General features: G+C 35.7%; 2 protein-coding genes across 4 annotated transcripts; both read left to right on the top strand.

Moving 5' to 3' along the window:
* Positions 1–928: 928 nt before the first annotated feature.
* Positions 929–2,787, top strand: LOC116193836 (40S ribosomal protein S7-like). Its single transcript, XM_031522587.1, has 6 exons — positions 929–1,045; positions 1,283–1,358; positions 1,483–1,556; positions 1,659–1,782; positions 2,180–2,362; positions 2,477–2,787. Exons 2-6 carry the CDS (start codon positions 1,284–1,286, stop codon positions 2,594–2,596), a joined length of 576 nt encoding a protein of 191 aa, XP_031378447.1. The 5' UTR covers positions 929–1,045; position 1,283; the 3' UTR covers positions 2,597–2,787.
* A 4,070-nt stretch (positions 2,788–6,857) lies between these two features.
* LOC116197542 (DEAD-box ATP-dependent RNA helicase 10) lies at positions 6,858–12,687 on the top strand. 3 transcript variants are annotated; one of them, XM_031527712.1, is made up of 15 exons: positions 6,858–7,050; positions 7,736–7,799; positions 7,892–8,102; positions 8,254–8,377; positions 8,515–8,584; positions 8,698–8,760; positions 9,020–9,094; positions 9,487–9,606; positions 10,031–10,072; positions 10,182–10,256; positions 10,773–10,919; positions 11,001–11,138; positions 11,759–11,870; positions 11,971–12,059; positions 12,256–12,687. In XM_031527712.1, the coding sequence occupies exons 3-15, from the start codon at positions 7,970–7,972 to the stop codon at positions 12,379–12,381; spliced, it is 1,314 nt and encodes a 437-aa protein (XP_031383572.1). In that variant the 5' UTR covers positions 6,858–7,050; positions 7,736–7,799; positions 7,892–7,969; the 3' UTR covers positions 12,382–12,687. The 3 variants fall into 3 exon arrangements, with proteins under 3 accessions (XP_031383572.1, XP_031383573.1, XP_031383571.1); XM_031527713.1 differs by having other exon boundaries at positions 7,733–7,799; XM_031527711.1 differs by lacking the exon at positions 7,736–7,799.
* The last annotated feature ends 3,479 nt before the right edge of the window (positions 12,688–16,166 follow it).

Here is a 16,166-nt window from a genome sequence, read left to right as displayed (position 1 = left end):
TCTCATAAAATATTTATAATTTTTTAAAAAATTATAAAATAAAAAATAATGACCAATACCATATATATATATATATTTATATGTTTAACAAAATAAAAAATTCATCTTCTAAAAAAAACTCAGAACTTGAAGAAAATAACGACCGACCCACAAATCTATATATATATATTTAAAAAAAATTCAAATTTTAAAAAATTTTAAAATATTTTTAAAGAAAAACTAAAAGAATAAAAAATAATGAATAGTCCCACAAATCTATATCTATATAATTTTTTTTATTGTTTTTAAAAAAGAAACTCAAAAGATGGAAGAAAATTCTATGAACAACCGAGCATTCTGAGATATCAGGCCGATTTCACCATGTTCTTGCTTTCATGTTCTATTCCATTAGTATTTCGTTAAAAAATGGAAGGAATGTTGAAGTGGTGGCTTTTTTCCAGAGAATTTTGGACAAATGAAAATTTGAGAGAGATAAAACAAATAAAATAAAATAAAAATATTATAGAGTTAGAAAGGAAATATTAAAGTTGGGATAAGAGAAAGAGGTGGGAGCACCGCTAGCCTTGATAAGGGGGTGGGTGGCTTGGCAGGGGCACCCCAACCCCCAATTTGATGGAATACCTATGACGTGTTACTTGGTGAAAAAAAAAATTTCTTCGGTGCTATGCGGTGACATTATTTCAATTTGTATTGCATTCTACTATGTTATTTTCCCTATTGAAAATGTAAAAGGGCAAAAATAACCTTTTCAAATTTAATAATATTTTTGGCCAAAAAAATTAATTATTTCTAATTGGTAATTTCTCTAATTCGGGGAATTGAAAATTTAAGGCCCATGGGTTTTGGGCCGATCAGTGTATTTTCTCAGCCCAATACTCGCCCATTTATTTGGGCTGTCTTCTATTACAGACTTCTCAGCCATTGAACAGAGCCCCTCCCTATATATATATCCATATCAAATTCCGTCGTTTTCCCTTCTGAACCCTAGAGGAGCAGCCTGCCTGCCAGTGCGAGGAGGTGTCGGCGCGTCTCTCCAAGGACCAAGGTACACCACAACTATCGACGATTCTCGAGCTAATTGACTTGTCATTCTGCGATTGTTGGTCGTTCTAGGTTGTTTTTCTAATCTGCAGATTCAGAATTAAGGTTGAAAAATTCAGTTTTTTCGTTTGTTCCTCATGGTGACACTGCAAGCATGCTCATCGACTTGCTTCGTTTGGGTGCTTCTGTTGAATGCTTCTTCATCTTCTGATGTGGTAAGCTACCATTTCGACATTTTCAGGATGTACACTTCAAGGAAGAAGATCCACAAGGACAAGGATGTCGAGCCCTCCGAGTTTGAGGAGTCCGTGGCCCAGGTTTAACTTAATTTAATTTTTATTTTATTTATTCCATTATGGGCAAGTTTAAAGTTTGTATCCGGGGGTCAAATCAATTGCATTTTTGGTGGTAATCTTTGGCTATAATTAATTGGGTATGTAGGCACTGTTTGATTTGGAGAACACAAACCAGGAGCTGAAAAGTGACTTGAAGGATCTGTACATTAACTCAGCCACGTAAGTGTCCTGTTCGTTGACGATTCGTGTTGGTGATGATGCCGCCTTAAATATTGTTGTATTTCGTTCTGATTGATAGAATTCGGTCTCACCCCTATGCAGCCAAATTGATGTGTCTGGAAACCGCAAGGCTGTTGTGATCCATGTCCCTTACAGACTGAGAAAGGCGTTCCGCAAGATTCATGTTAGGCTTGTTAGAGAGCTCGAGAAGAAGTTTAGCGGAAAGGTTAGAACAGCACTCGCACTAGCTTGTTGTGCAAACATTACTCTGGTTTTGGTGGAATTAACTTTTGCATTTCTACGTGTACAATGCTGCTCTTGAAGTTGCTGCCTTTTGATTCTATCGGAGCTTCAAGAGATTGTAGTTTGGTGATGCTTTTATGTTATTTTACCTTAGCAACGATTATGGAGTTGTCTACCACGTGTTCTTTAGATGATGCACACTGAGTTGGGGTACTTCAGCGAAGGGAGATTGTGCATTTCACTTGTTTTATATTGCCTGGCTAGGTTTTACATCTTGTTAGTTTCTCTCTGGAGTAGAGCAGTTTCTCTCTGATGTAGAGCACATACTAGTTTTCCCTGCAATGAAGTCGAATGCTCACCCAAAAGGAATCTCTTGACAGGATGTAATTCTTATTGCCACCCGAAGGATATTGAGACCTCCAAAGAAGGGTTCCGCCGTCCAGCGTCCCAGGACCCGCACCCTCACTGCTGTGCATGAAGCGATGCTCGAGGACATTGTTCTGCCAGCTGAGATTACTGGCAAGCGCGTCAGATACAGGCTTGATGGATCCAAGATCATGAAGGTCTGCTTATAATCTTAGTTTCAGTATACATGACCGCTATTTGCTTGCAGTCAAATTGAATTCCTCTTAGTTATGTCATAGTCTGATGGTGCTGTTTCGTTCTTCCCTGTTAAGGTTTTCTTGGACCCGAAGGAGCGGAACAACACTGAGTACAAGCTAGAGTCTTTCTCTGCAGTCTACAGGAAGCTTGCTGGAAAGGACATTGTGTTCGAGTACCCGATCACAGAGGCATAGATCATGCGTTCTCGCAGACTTTAGAAGTTTTGTTATGTCCAATCAAATTTCCGAATTTTGGCATGGAATTTTGTGATTTCGCCCATTGGGTTGTGGATGAACCATTAGTATGTTGTTTCTTATGGTATTAGTTATCGACGATGAAAATTTCAGTGATAATGCATTGGTTCAACTGAGGCTTGATTATTCCACTCATGGGATCATTATACTTCATCAGTAGCTTTGAGTCTTGGAGACCTAGACGATAATCACTTCTTCCGTATGAAATCTACAGTGCTTTTTAAGTCCTTTCTATGAGCTCGAGTTTGATGTTTCCTGCAATACCAAATGATAGATGTGTCTTTTTCGATTACGATGCTTATCTCAGGGAGGATTGTCATTCCATACTAATATCTACCATGAGATGAGGCCAATTCGCATGCAATGATGCAATGGCCATTCCTTTTCCATATATCTATATATATATGTATATACTCACTTATTCAAGCCCATTCCTTCAATTACATTGGTTTCTCTCCGACTCTTTCTTTTTCAATTCTTCACCAGTTCACCCTAAAGTGAAGAATATGTCTATTATTTTTTCGGTTATAAACTGGGCTAATTAGCCTAGACTGTGAAATAGAAATCTATGGGCAAGGATAATTCCATTAACGGTTGAGAGTATATGTTATCGCGCTATATGTTTTTTTTTTTTGCTGAATAAAAGGCCGGGAGAAGGAGACTAGCTTGGCAACCCCCTTTGGAGACTAGAGGGGCTCCACAGTTGCTATGGAATATTCCATTCGTCCGAATGGGTAAAGGACTCGGTGAGACATAGCCCACCTAGGTCACCATGATCCTACCAAAGCGCATAATGGACCAGAACAGCTCTCATAGGTTAGAGGACAAGAGTCTACTAACGCAAGCGTTTTAGCGTTTAAGTCGAGTTTCGACCCCTTGACCTTCCTTTTGGAATACGAAGTCCGTTACCAGCTGAGCTACCACCTTGGTAGTTTTATTGCGCTACATACTCCTTTATAAATATACCAATATTCTTCGGTTTGGGAGACGCCAAAGAAGTGGCTTTCGTTGATTACTAATAGATATAAGTGGGGATAAAGAGGGAGAGCAAGTTACCTAATTGTTAATTTTTTTTTCACAAATGTAACATTTTGATACAAATTTTAAAAAATTATAAACATGAGAACAAATTGTTTTTTCTATTTGTAACGATGTTACGCATTCCATCAATTTCCGAGTTACGACTTCAATTTTTGATGATGTGGTTGTTGCTGTGTACTGTTTTGAGTACATGGAATTACGTGGCATATTGATATGAGATTTGCAAATTAAAAAATATTTACATATTTATCAAAGAGAATGTAATGTAGAGGCGCACGTCCTCGACTGTTGATCAAGGAAGTGGAGAGAATATTCTCACTTGCCGGCTGGTCCTAGAATGGAACAACTTTCAAAATTAAATTCACTCAAATATAAATGTAAAACGAGTAATAATTGCCAGAGTGAAATTCTTCCCGCACTCTCCACTAGATGGAGGAAACTACATATTTATTAGTAGGTATAGATAGATAGATAGATAGATAGATAGATATAGATAAATAGATATAGATGTATAGATGTATAGATGTATAGATGTATTGATAGATTAGTATGGATAGATAGATAGATAGATAGATAGATAGATAGATAGATTTATTAGTATGCATAGTTATAGATGTATATGTTGATACGGATAGATGCACAGATATACAGATGTATATATATTTTTAGATTTTTTGAAGGTGGCAGGTTATTAAATATTAAGTCAAATTGAATTTAATATATTCATGAGATATCTCTTGGTATAAATTTCTTGTCATATCGATTTTTATGATGAACATTTATCATCATCATTATCATCATCGTCAAATGAAGGGGACATCTCATTTTTCATCAATTTGTTTTAATGAAAAAATCTTCAACAATTTATGTCGAGGCAAAAGGGTGATTCAAATTTTAACAATTAATTTGGAAATTATAAGCCAGGTAATATATGAGATAGCATGATCTGATAATTTAACCGTCACTCTCCAAATAAAAGATAATAGCCTCATTATTTGTTTCAAATTATTCTGAGGGGCCTAGTTTCTTTCAAATTAATTGGAACTCTTCTTTATCCACATATCATCAAATAGGGATTCTTACAATAAAATATTCTAAAAGTCCATTCTCTTCTTCCTTAAAAAAATGATGGGATATATATACAATAAAATATTATATATATTAAGTTGTAAGCCTTTTACGAGGAACATGTCATTATTTCTGACATATCGATTCTATTCTTAATAATACAAGCAATTGAAATATATTTTATAACAAACTTTTTATATAGAATTCTCTTTTGTATTTATCATATATATTTATTAATTATTAAATATGATGTAGTAAAATGCATTAATTACATTTTTTATATACACATTGATTACTTAAAAATTATTTAAAATAACTATATCTGCAAATTTAACACGTATTTTATAGTTATAAGTTAGGGTAACTTTTACGGCTAACAATAGCAAAAACAAATAAAATCTAAATATTATTGTTTTAAAACTTTAAAGCCGTGCATGGCACGGGTAAAATAATCTAGTATTAATAAAGATGAAAATACGTTTTCAATCCTAAAAAAATATTTTAAAATTCTTCTGTCATCAATTTTGTCTATTGAAGAGTTGCTTCTTAATCAATTATATATAGCCTTAAAAACTAGTCAACAATATTTTCATTGCATAACTTAAGTCCTTTACAGTTCATTTGGTCAAATGGTTTTAAAAGAATTTGAGAAGAAAATTTCGGGCGGTCCTTTATTAATGTGATATTTATGTATAAGGAAGTTTTTATGAATATGAAATTTATTTTTCAAAAAAGTATTTCATTATGGTTCATTTTGCAATAGTTGATTCTTAGTCTTGGATCAAGCCATTTTTTTGGTATGGATTACGAGGATGATATGTATGAATAGTCGAATAGTATGACTTTATTGTTGGGATGCCGTCAATCACATTGCGTGCACATCCAGATTGAGTTTTTTTTTTTTTTCCCCAACTCCTACATCATTTTATGCAATTCTATACTAATATAATTATTTTCAATGCAGCTCCTTCAATGGGTTGTCATTCGTATGTGAAGGTAGGCAGTTGTTGGATGGTCTAGCATGCATTTCGCCGAAAGAGATACTAAACGTGATCTTCGGAGGACCAACGTTTTTCCTAGGTGCGGCCGACAAACCAACATATCAAGCTAGTAGATTTCGGAATTTGTATACTCTGTTTGGATTCTCAAACAAAAAATTTTAACTTTAACTTTAACTTTAACTCAACACATTATACAACAAAAATACACATTTCCCAAGTCAAAAATTTTAACTTTAACTTTAACTCAACACACTACACAACAAAAATACACGTTTTACAAGTCAAATTTATAATCACATCTCATTTGTTATTTTTCACGATCAAAATCAAAATCAAATCAAAATTACTTTAACTCTGAATCCAAACGCACCAGTAATATTCTATTTCATGATTTTCTATATGCTATGTTACAAAATATTTTCCTACAAGCTAAAAAAATCTCAATTTAAATGCAGTAGGACTTGAGATCATCAAATCAGTTTTTAATGCAGCAAAATATCTCAAATTATTTTCTTACGTTTACCTTAAGATATTCAAATCACCTGCTTTTTTAGGCAATATATCCTGAAATATATAAAATTATCACCACGAGGAGGATATTTCATCAATTTGCGGTCTAGCTTTACATTTTGGTTCAGTTTGCACCGGATCCTTAGTAAATCCCAAGATGAAAACGTGATTACATACATCATATTACTACGCCATCTCAAGTAGAGCGATTTGATAGGATGGTCGAACCATTCTTGCTGAATTAATTATGCGACACATTTACAGATTGAATCATCCATGACAACCTAATTGTATCATTTTTTTAATAATATTAAAACCTAGTATAATGATTTTGTTTACACCTATTTTCCGTAATGCGTGAAAATAGCCGAGTCGTGACGTGTATTTGGTAGTCTCGGTATTTTTCTCGAGTTTTTGGGAATGTGCTGGTTTGGAATTGAAGAGGTGGTCCGTGAGCATCGTAGAGGACCGGGTTAGATTTGAGCCCAAATAAGAAGCCAAGCCGGGAGAAAGCCCAGTGAATTTGAGCCCAATATAAGAGGGTTATTAATGAAGACGACCCATTATTATTGCCATGTACATTCGACAGAGAGGGGACGGTGTAAGATTTTACCCCCTTTCGCAGCCGATATCTTGGAGCAGCAGCGTCGCCGAGAGAAACAGCAGCTCGGGGGGAAGGAGGGAGAGAGAGGTGGCGACGGCGAGGACGGCGAAGGACGTTTCCCCTCACGAGTTCGTCAAGGCTTACGCCGCCCACCTGAAGCGCTTGGCAAGGTCTCTCTCTCTCACACTCTTTAATATTTCTTCGTAGTTTGCTGATTCTGTATTCCGCTTATTGGATCATGTGCAGTTTTTCCTCCGAGATAGCTCTATTATGAGCTTATGTTGCTGGTTCAAGCGATCTATTGAATGCTCGAATTGCGTTAGGTTTTGGGTTTAATAGTGAATCGTAGCTTTGGTCGTCTACTGCCGATGAAAGGGATGAATGATCGGACATTGTCCGAAATTGTTGATTATAGGCACTTGGCAGCTCATAAGTTAGATACCTCCATGGTTGTGGCACAGTTTTGTACTTTTGAGACTGTAGTGTTTTTGTAATGTCGAGTAGCTTGCTATGGTTTTGTCCAAGGTGCTCTCTTTGTTGTTCCCATTAAATTCATCCTGTTCTGCGAAAAGCCACTAGCTTTGAGTTCAATAATGACAACATGATTACACAGTGAAATCTCTAAAGAATTGATGATTAACTATCATTTTTGTATTTCTCCTCTACTGGGTGATAAGTGAACTTTGCTGATTGTCGGGCCAAATGTTGCTCTAAGTTTAGCGGAAAAGGTTTGATTGGATGTGTTTGTGAACTTGAACTAGTACATATAAAGAGCTAATCTGTCAAGTATAATAATAAACTAAAATGTCTCGGTTATATTGTTCCTCTTGGTCACCTCGTGTCTTCTTGCAGCAGGTGACACCATTTTTCATTGCATTTGGCAATTCTGTTGAATGTGGATGCTCTGTTTATGTAAAGCGTATGTTCACTCTATGATTTTGGTTTTCAATGAAAATTAGATTGAGCTTCCTTGGTGGAAGTCAGGGATCTCACTCTTGATGTATTTTGTAGTTTCTGGAAGAGAGGCTGAATTAATCCATCCTTGCGCCCAATTGCGGTTTCTGTTTTTAACCTGTCAAAGGCTGAGAGATGGCCCAACAAGATGAAGTGAAGACATTTGAGGAATTAGGGATATGTGAGCAATTGGTGAATGCTTGTAAAAGTCAGGGATGGTTGAACCCGACAAAGATCCAAGTTGAAGCCATTCCTCATGCACTTGAAGGTCCAAAACATAATTACCCTTTCTTGTATGGCTTTGCCTTTCCTTTATTCCCTAGCCTTGTCGACTGATTAGTGGTAATAATCAGTGAAAAGGGTCACTTGATGGTTACTGAACTGAGCTGACTCCACTTGTACGAACCTTCTTATGATAGGGAAGGATTTGATAGGACTGGCACAGACAGGTTCTGGCAAAACTGGAGCCTTTGCTCTCCCCATATTGCAAGCTCTAATAGAGTCTCCACAGCCTTTTTTTGCTTGTGTGCTCTCTCCAACAAGGTTTGCATTACTTGATTACTTCTGTTTAAGGTTATGGTATTATATTGGTAATGGACCTTGTGTAACTTGTAGACTAGGCCATCAATAGCATTTCTTTCTTGCAGTTTTCTTAGGCTTATGTATTTTAAATACTGCAGGGAGCTGGCCATTCAGATTGCTGAGCAGTTCAGCAGTTTGGGAAGTGATATTGGAGTTAGATGTGCTGTGGTAAGCTTCAAGCTTGCATTTATTATCTCTTAATTATTGGATCATGCCATTCAATTATAGAGCCTTCCATGTAACACAGTTAAGGAGATTTTCTTGGCTTTTCATTTCTGTAGCTTGTAGGTGGAGTAGAAATGGTGCAACAGACACTTATTCTTGGCAAGCAACCTCATATTGTGGTGAGTAGCACTTCATGTGTGTTTTGCTTTTGCTGTGCTCGTAAGAGTTATTTTTACATCAGGTATTGGGGAAGGTCTTTTCATTGTAAAAGAGTGGGGAAACTAAAGATCTATAAGTTTAACATTGTTTCTAAAGAAAACAGAGCAGCTATGTGGTTGGAATTTTACTTGGTATGTTGTGCATGGAATTGGTGATTCTCTTGTCAACAACAGTAAGAATAATTGATGTCCTAATGACTAGATTCTCATTTTTATGTAGGTAGGAACTCCTGGGCGTCTTGTGGACCATTTGTCCAACACAAAAGGCTTCTCACTTCGCAAGTTAAAATATTTGGTACGACATTCTTGTTGTTTCATGGGAGCGCTTTGTTGTCAAAAGTATGCGAATAGAGTTTGCTATAGATTTCATCATGATCCATTTAGACTGCATAGTATGATCGAAAATTATATGACTTATGCTTAATGAAAAACTTTTCCCCTTTTTATTGCGTGTAGTGCCCGTATTCGTAGGATACAGGTAACGTCACCAGTTGGCACGGATTATGGATCAAATGTCTCTTTCTAAATAGATTCTACCTTCTCTACTATTAAATTTTCTGTTAAATAGAAAAGATTTGTAGCATTCTCTGCTTATAGTAGTTTAAGTAGTCTCTGCTTGTCAGCTGTTTCATATTTGATTTGAGAGCACATCCTATATTAAGCATTTGACTTGTGCTTTACAAACAGGTGTTAGACGAGGCTGACAGGTTACTGAATGAGGACTTTGAGAAATCTATTGATGAAATTTTGAATGTTATACCTCGTGAGCGGAGGACCTATTTGTTTTCTGCCACTATGACAAAAAAGGTACTAAATCTTCTGTGATTATTGCAGATGATTACATTCACATTTTAACTGCAACTTAATTCAGCTGGCCCAGTTGATCTGAAGATTTTAGTTGCTTATATCCCATAAATTTTTTTTTTCCTTCGAAGTATTTAACTTTCATTGGTAGTGCTTTCCTTTTATGTCTGAAGTACTGCTACATGAGAGTGTCTGCTGGCCTCAGCAGTGTATGGCTGGAGCTTTTCTTTATTAGGAATTCTAGCATACCTCATGATTGAGATTATAAGCAGGCTAATGGAATCCCATTCCTTTACAATTATACTTTATTGATCATTACCTTACCAGCAACTTGTGTTCATAGTTCCACTGTTAAGAGTACAGTTGCGAAAACAGAAAAATTGAGGTATATTTGAGTTTTGACCTTCACTTTGCCTTGATATTGTAGGTGAAGAAACTCCAGAGAGCTTGTTTGAGGAACCCAGTGAAGGTATACCATTTGAACTGTGTATTATGCTGTGCCATCTGGATTTCATTGTTAAGGTTGACATTTCCATTGGTTTTGATTGAATTGCAAATTCCACAATTGTTACTTTCAGATTGAAGCAGCAACTAAATATTCCACTGTTGAGTCATTAAAGCAGCTGTATCTGCTCGTTCCTGCCAAGTACAAGGTCCATCTCTTTTCAATTTGTTTCTTCTCTTCGAGAAAGATATTTTCTGTTGCTATAGCCCATATAATTGACGAAGATGCTAGATAGTAGCTCTTCTATGGCTTTTAGTTTGGTTTTTGCAACTTGACTAGTGCTGGACTGAGCTTTGAGGCTGCAGCAGCATTTTGAACCTTTTCTATTGCATTAATTTGGCTATCACGAAGTTACTCTGTTATATTGTCTATGGCAGATTCATAAGAAGTTTCTCAGATAAATCAGTAATTAAATTTTAGTTATGAAGATTAGCAGTTAAACTACTGCACAAGAGAATCAATGAAGACTTTTAGGCTCTTAGTTTTTTATATTATCAGAAGTAAATGGGTTCAACTGCTTTTTAATTTACTATAGATATAGATGGTTGGTGCCTTCAAATATGATGTTCAAGAAATTAGATGGATGAAATTAAACTATACTTACACTCTTATTTTTCCAGAGCTATGTCTATATGTCTCATGTTTCATCAATGGTGATCTGCAGGAATTTTATCTTGTTTATATTCTAACCGAGAAATCTGGATGCACATCAATGGTTTTCACCCGCACATGTGAATCTACTCGCGTTTTGGCTTTAATTCTCCGAAATCTTGGCCTGAAGGCCATTCCCATTAGTGGCCAGATGAGTCAGGTATGAAAATATGGCTTTAGTATTTTCACAATCCATTCATGTCAAACTTCAATGACAGTAGTTTATCTATCCTTATGTTAGCCAAAGAGACTAGGAGCCTTGAACATGTTTAAGGCAGGAGAATGCAACATTCTTATCTGCACAGACGTGGCAAGTAGAGGACTTGATATTCCATCAGTGGATACAGTTATAAATTATGATATCCCGTCTAACTCTAAGGTGAGTTTGGCTAGCTTTGGTATGAATTTTATAGCTATCCTCTTTTACTGCCTTCTTATGCTGAATGTGACTTCATAAACATTAGATCTACATATTTTTGCTTTATTTTGAGGAATCAATGAATATAATGAGGCGTTTGGTTTCAGAGTTAAAATAACTTTGATTTTGATTGTGGAAAAGGACAAATGTTGTATAGTGTGTTGAGTTAAAGTTAAAGTTGACTTGGAAAATGTGTATTTTTGTTGTGTAGTGGGTTGAGTTAAAGTTAAAAGTTTTTGTGATTGTAACCTTGAAAACAAACGGGCATTATTTCGTACCAGATGTATCGAATATAATTGACTCCACTATCATTTTGCGAAAGATATATGGAATTACAAAGCGATAAGATGTAATCTTTTCCTAGTTTCAGCGACAGGGCTTCTTTCTCTTTCCTCTCCTCTGTTTAATATACTGCATTATTTGTTCTTCTTTCCCTGGAACCCCATGAGCAGAACCACCCTTAACTGTGTCTCGCCATTAAGTTTTTTTGTTATCAGATTTTCATGGTGCTAAAAATCTTGAATGAAGTTGAGTATATCTCTTGTTTCAGAGCCTTGCTCAACCGATTGCATTTTTGACAGGATTACATTCATCGAGTTGGAAGAACTGCTCGAGCTGGAAGATCTGGCGTAGCAATCTCACTGGTGAGCCAGTACGAGTTGGAGTGGTACATCCAGATAGAGAATCTCATTGGTAAGAACTAATGATTGACTCTTTTTTTTTTTGGGCTTATAGTATGGATTTTATTTTCCGTCAGATTTCTGTGTGGAACTCACTTATCTGTGAAATCCAGGTAAAAAATTGGATCAATATCCTGCTCCAGAGGAGGAAGTCCTTCTGTTGTCGAAGCGTGTCTCTGAAGCCAAGAGATTATCACAGACGGTACTACTTTCCAACTTTGCATTATTATCTTTGTGGTATTGCTCTAGGATTAGGCAGATACCTTGTCTGTGAGGTATCCTGTTATTACACATGCCATCGTTGGTGATCCGTGCTAGGTCGTGGTCTAATAATTATCTGTATGTGGTGCTTTGAACCTCGATTAGGCCTAATGCAATTTGTCGTTGAATGCGTGTAGAAAATCAACGAATGTAATGAAGGCGGGAAGAGGAGGAAAGGACAGGGAGATGAGGGAGATGAAGACATTGAAAGATATCTGGGCTTTAAGAATGGGAGGAAGTCCAAGAAGTTCAAGAAGAAATGAGATGCAGTTCGACAGCCATGCTCTTGCTAACCTTCTATGGACATCGAGATGCTTTATCATCCCTCGGTCCTCTTCTATGTCGATCTCATCTCATCCCTGCATTGTGCGGTTGGCTCTTGGTTCACCAGATAGACTCGAGTTCTAGAGATATCCTATATTAGCTGTTTTTATTTTGCTTAGTTTTTTGGTAATTAGCGGAATTGTGCAGTCATTCATTTCTCTTCAATTTATACAACAGCAAATTTTGTCGACTGGAAGTAAATTTTATTAGGTTCTTATAAGAGTAAATTTCATATTGTGATGTCACAGGAAGAATATAACAAGGGACTGAGGTTAGAGTCCTATGCCCCCGTAGTTCTATTAGCCTTTTTTCCATGTCGAAAATTATCAGGGGAGAGCACTTTTGCATGCTGAACTTTTCTAGGCACGTACGTTTGCTGAACTTTGTTATGTGAAACATGTGCCCTGACCATTGCAAAACTCTCGCAAATTAGATGGACGCGTTGTGTGGTATCCGGGATGGACATGCCGTGTTGTGCATGTGACTTGAACTAAAAGAAAAAAGTAATGAAAAAGAAAATTAGAAAGAAGGAAGCACACCCCTTAATACTCCCAAGCCTCACCACTCCCGGCAACCAAATCAGTTTTCCGGTGTTGCTGGAGCAACCGTGCAACGCTTTTGAGGTAAGGGTGGGTGTCGGCTGTCGACGGGGATTGGTGGTGGTCACAGACGACATGGGGGTGGGTGGTCGTAGCCATCAAATCACACTTATTGAGGTTGCCAGCACGACCAAACTACACCTTAGAGATCGCCGGCGGGATTGGGATGGGTGGTAGAATTGAAAGCCGGGGGCCACAACTTTCGCCGGGAGCCACCGTTATCATATTCACAGACTTGCAACGTGGTTTTATAATTAACTTGGATTTATAGAGTTGTCGTCATCAAAATTCTTCTTCAACAAAGTTTATATGGACATACCTCAAAAGATAAATTAATTTATGAGTAATGAAATGATTCGAAATTCAGTGAAAACACTTGTCAAGCTGTCTTGAGATACGAATAATTTTAGCTGATAGGTAAGAGGATAGACAAGACAAAAGGCAAAGGGATGCGATAACCGAGTTAGTCGTAAGCAGTAGCCCTCTCTCTCTCTCTCTCTCTTTCCTTCTTCTACTCTCGCGTGACTGCTCGCAGTCATTACTGCCAGTATCTCTTAAATCTCACTTTTCCCGATTCTCAAACATGACATATGAATCAAAATTGCCCCAAAATTTTGACTAGAAGGGAAAATTTTTTTCTTCTTATTTCTAATCTTAGTGTTCACTTTATTTGAGAATAATTTTGTAATTCTTATGAACTTATTTTTATGCAAGTAATATGGTATAGATCGGCTATAGATCAAGTTAAGCTAACTTACTAATTCAAATGGAACTACAAATTTCATCTATACTATGTTAGTCAATTAAACTTTCTGTGATTCTTGGGCTTCCGCAGTAGAGAATTAATGCCCAACAAATCACCTGCATACTCGATTGTAACTGTTATATTTGCAATCTCATGAATTTTCACAAATTCTTTTTAGAAAATATTAACCATGAAGGAAGAGGGAGGGGGGGGAAGCAAATTTCTGCTAGTTCTTTTTAAAGAAAACAATTTCTAAACACAGCTCCTTTTCCTCAAATCGAGAGATCAATTTTGAGAAATAAAAACCGAGCACGCTAAAGAGGACTCAGTGATTCGAACCAAGGTTGTGGTTTTAGTCCTAAATAAATGATAACAAACAACGTTGAGTGATAACCACAACAACCATTGGTGATTCATCGCGTAGGTTCCTTTCGGGGTTTCACCAGGAGCCTAACCAGTGGAAATTGTTTGGATCCCAAGTCAAGAGCCCATCGAGGACGCTAGAATTACATATAGTTTGTAACACCGTGAATCCCCATTACTTGGAGTAATCGTTGCATGAACTTAGAACATTGCTTGTGTAAGGGGAGTCTATCAGATCTTTTTTTTTTTTTTTTTTTTTTTATTTTTATTTTTATTTTTATTTCGTTTTTCGTTGAACATGAATGGTAAATACAAGGTCTTCAGTATATTTTGAGGTCCCATTAACCTAAGAATACATCTAAGTAGATCTTTCAAGTATGTAAAATATAAATAAAACAAATAAATACAAAGTGGTATTTATGAAAAGGAAAATTAAAAGAAAAAGAAGTATGTAAATATAAATAAAACAAATAAAAAGGTTAAAATGAAAAGGGGGGTGAATTAAGCTTGTTCGAATCAGGGAATTGGGCTCAAAAGCATTGCAACTTTCCACAAGTTGCACAAAAAGATAAAAATGCGGGTGCTAGAAAACCATTCATACTCAAATTAGAAGACCTATTTTAATATTTTACTATAAAAATATAATATTATTTTAATTTAATTGTAATTATAATTATAATTTTATTAATTTCTTCACTTTAAAAATTAGGAAAGAAAAGGCCGTATCAGGGGAGAAAAAAGTAAAGGGCACGTGTCAATCCGTGGTCTTACTAGAGCTATTTTAGTTTCTTTACTTAATAATAATTAATAATTTCAACACTTTTATTAATTTATCTATATTAAATTCATAAGCGTTCTCTGTAATCGGAAAAAAAGGTCAAAATTTTAAAAAAATTTGGGGTAGATCATAAAAATTAGGAAAGAAAAAGTAAAAGAAATAGGAAAAAAAAGAGCAGCTGTTAATCCGTGGTCTATTAGTTCTTAACGACCAATGAGTCTAAAAGCATCTCAAGCAACCCAAGAAACTATAAAATAATACTGCGTTCACTGGCCTTCATAAATTTTATTTTATACTAACAATTAAAACCCCTCTATCTAAAGAAGGGAGTGGGTCGGGAAGCTTTTCCCAAGTGCACCTTTCCTTCTTCTTCTTCTATTTTTTTTTTCAAATTATCACAGTTTTTAAAAAGAAAAACCCATTTTCTTCCATGTATCCGTATTCGGAAAGATAACATGTAACTCTGTTCATCCATTGACACTGCCGAACAAGCTATTCCAAAGAAAATAATTTATTTCCCCAATTTTTACTATAATAATCAGAATCCTTCTCTTTTTTTTTTCCCTTAACTTTCATTTAAAAGAAATTCGCATCTTTATTCAGGTTTCAAAATCCGTCCTGACCAAACAAGGTAGAGTGTGACCCCGTTCACTCATTGACCTAACTGGTATGATCTTTGCAATTGGACTAATTATTCCAAGAAAAAATATTTTCATTTTCCAATTTTTTGTTAAAAATAATTTTTTATCCAAGATGATAGATATACAAATTTAGATATATGCTAAATGTATATTAAATCTCATTTTTATATTGCAGATTATCTTGTGTAAAAGTAACTTTTTAAGATTAAAATCTTGAATATTAGCGATTCTCAATTATTACCAAAAGTTACATAACTTACATTTCAAAATTCAAATGCATAAATTATATTGGATGACTTTATTAATAGTTCAAATATAATTAAATCATCATAGAACTTTTATAATCTATTGAAAATATAAAATAAAACAAATAGATAAATCGATGGCTGAATTGGTTGACCCACGACCGAATGAAGATTCGATTCGACACCTGGGTCAGGTTCTAAACATTGCTTTTGTATCCTCTTTTCTTTTATCAATTTTCTGTTAATTAATTTGGCTGGACTATCTTAAAAATGTATGTGCAATTTTATTTTTTTAATCTTCAAATCAAATCTTCTTTAGCTGTACTCCCAGTTGATATGCCATATCTCCATAC

Source organism: Punica granatum, chromosome 2 (genome assembly GCF_007655135.1).
Source record: "Punica granatum isolate Tunisia-2019 chromosome 2, ASM765513v2, whole genome shotgun sequence".
NCBI lineage: Eukaryota > Viridiplantae > Streptophyta > Magnoliopsida > Myrtales > Lythraceae > Punica > Punica granatum.
The sequence above is the reverse complement of the archived record's forward strand: the minus strand, read 5'-3'. Positions and strand labels throughout refer to the sequence as shown.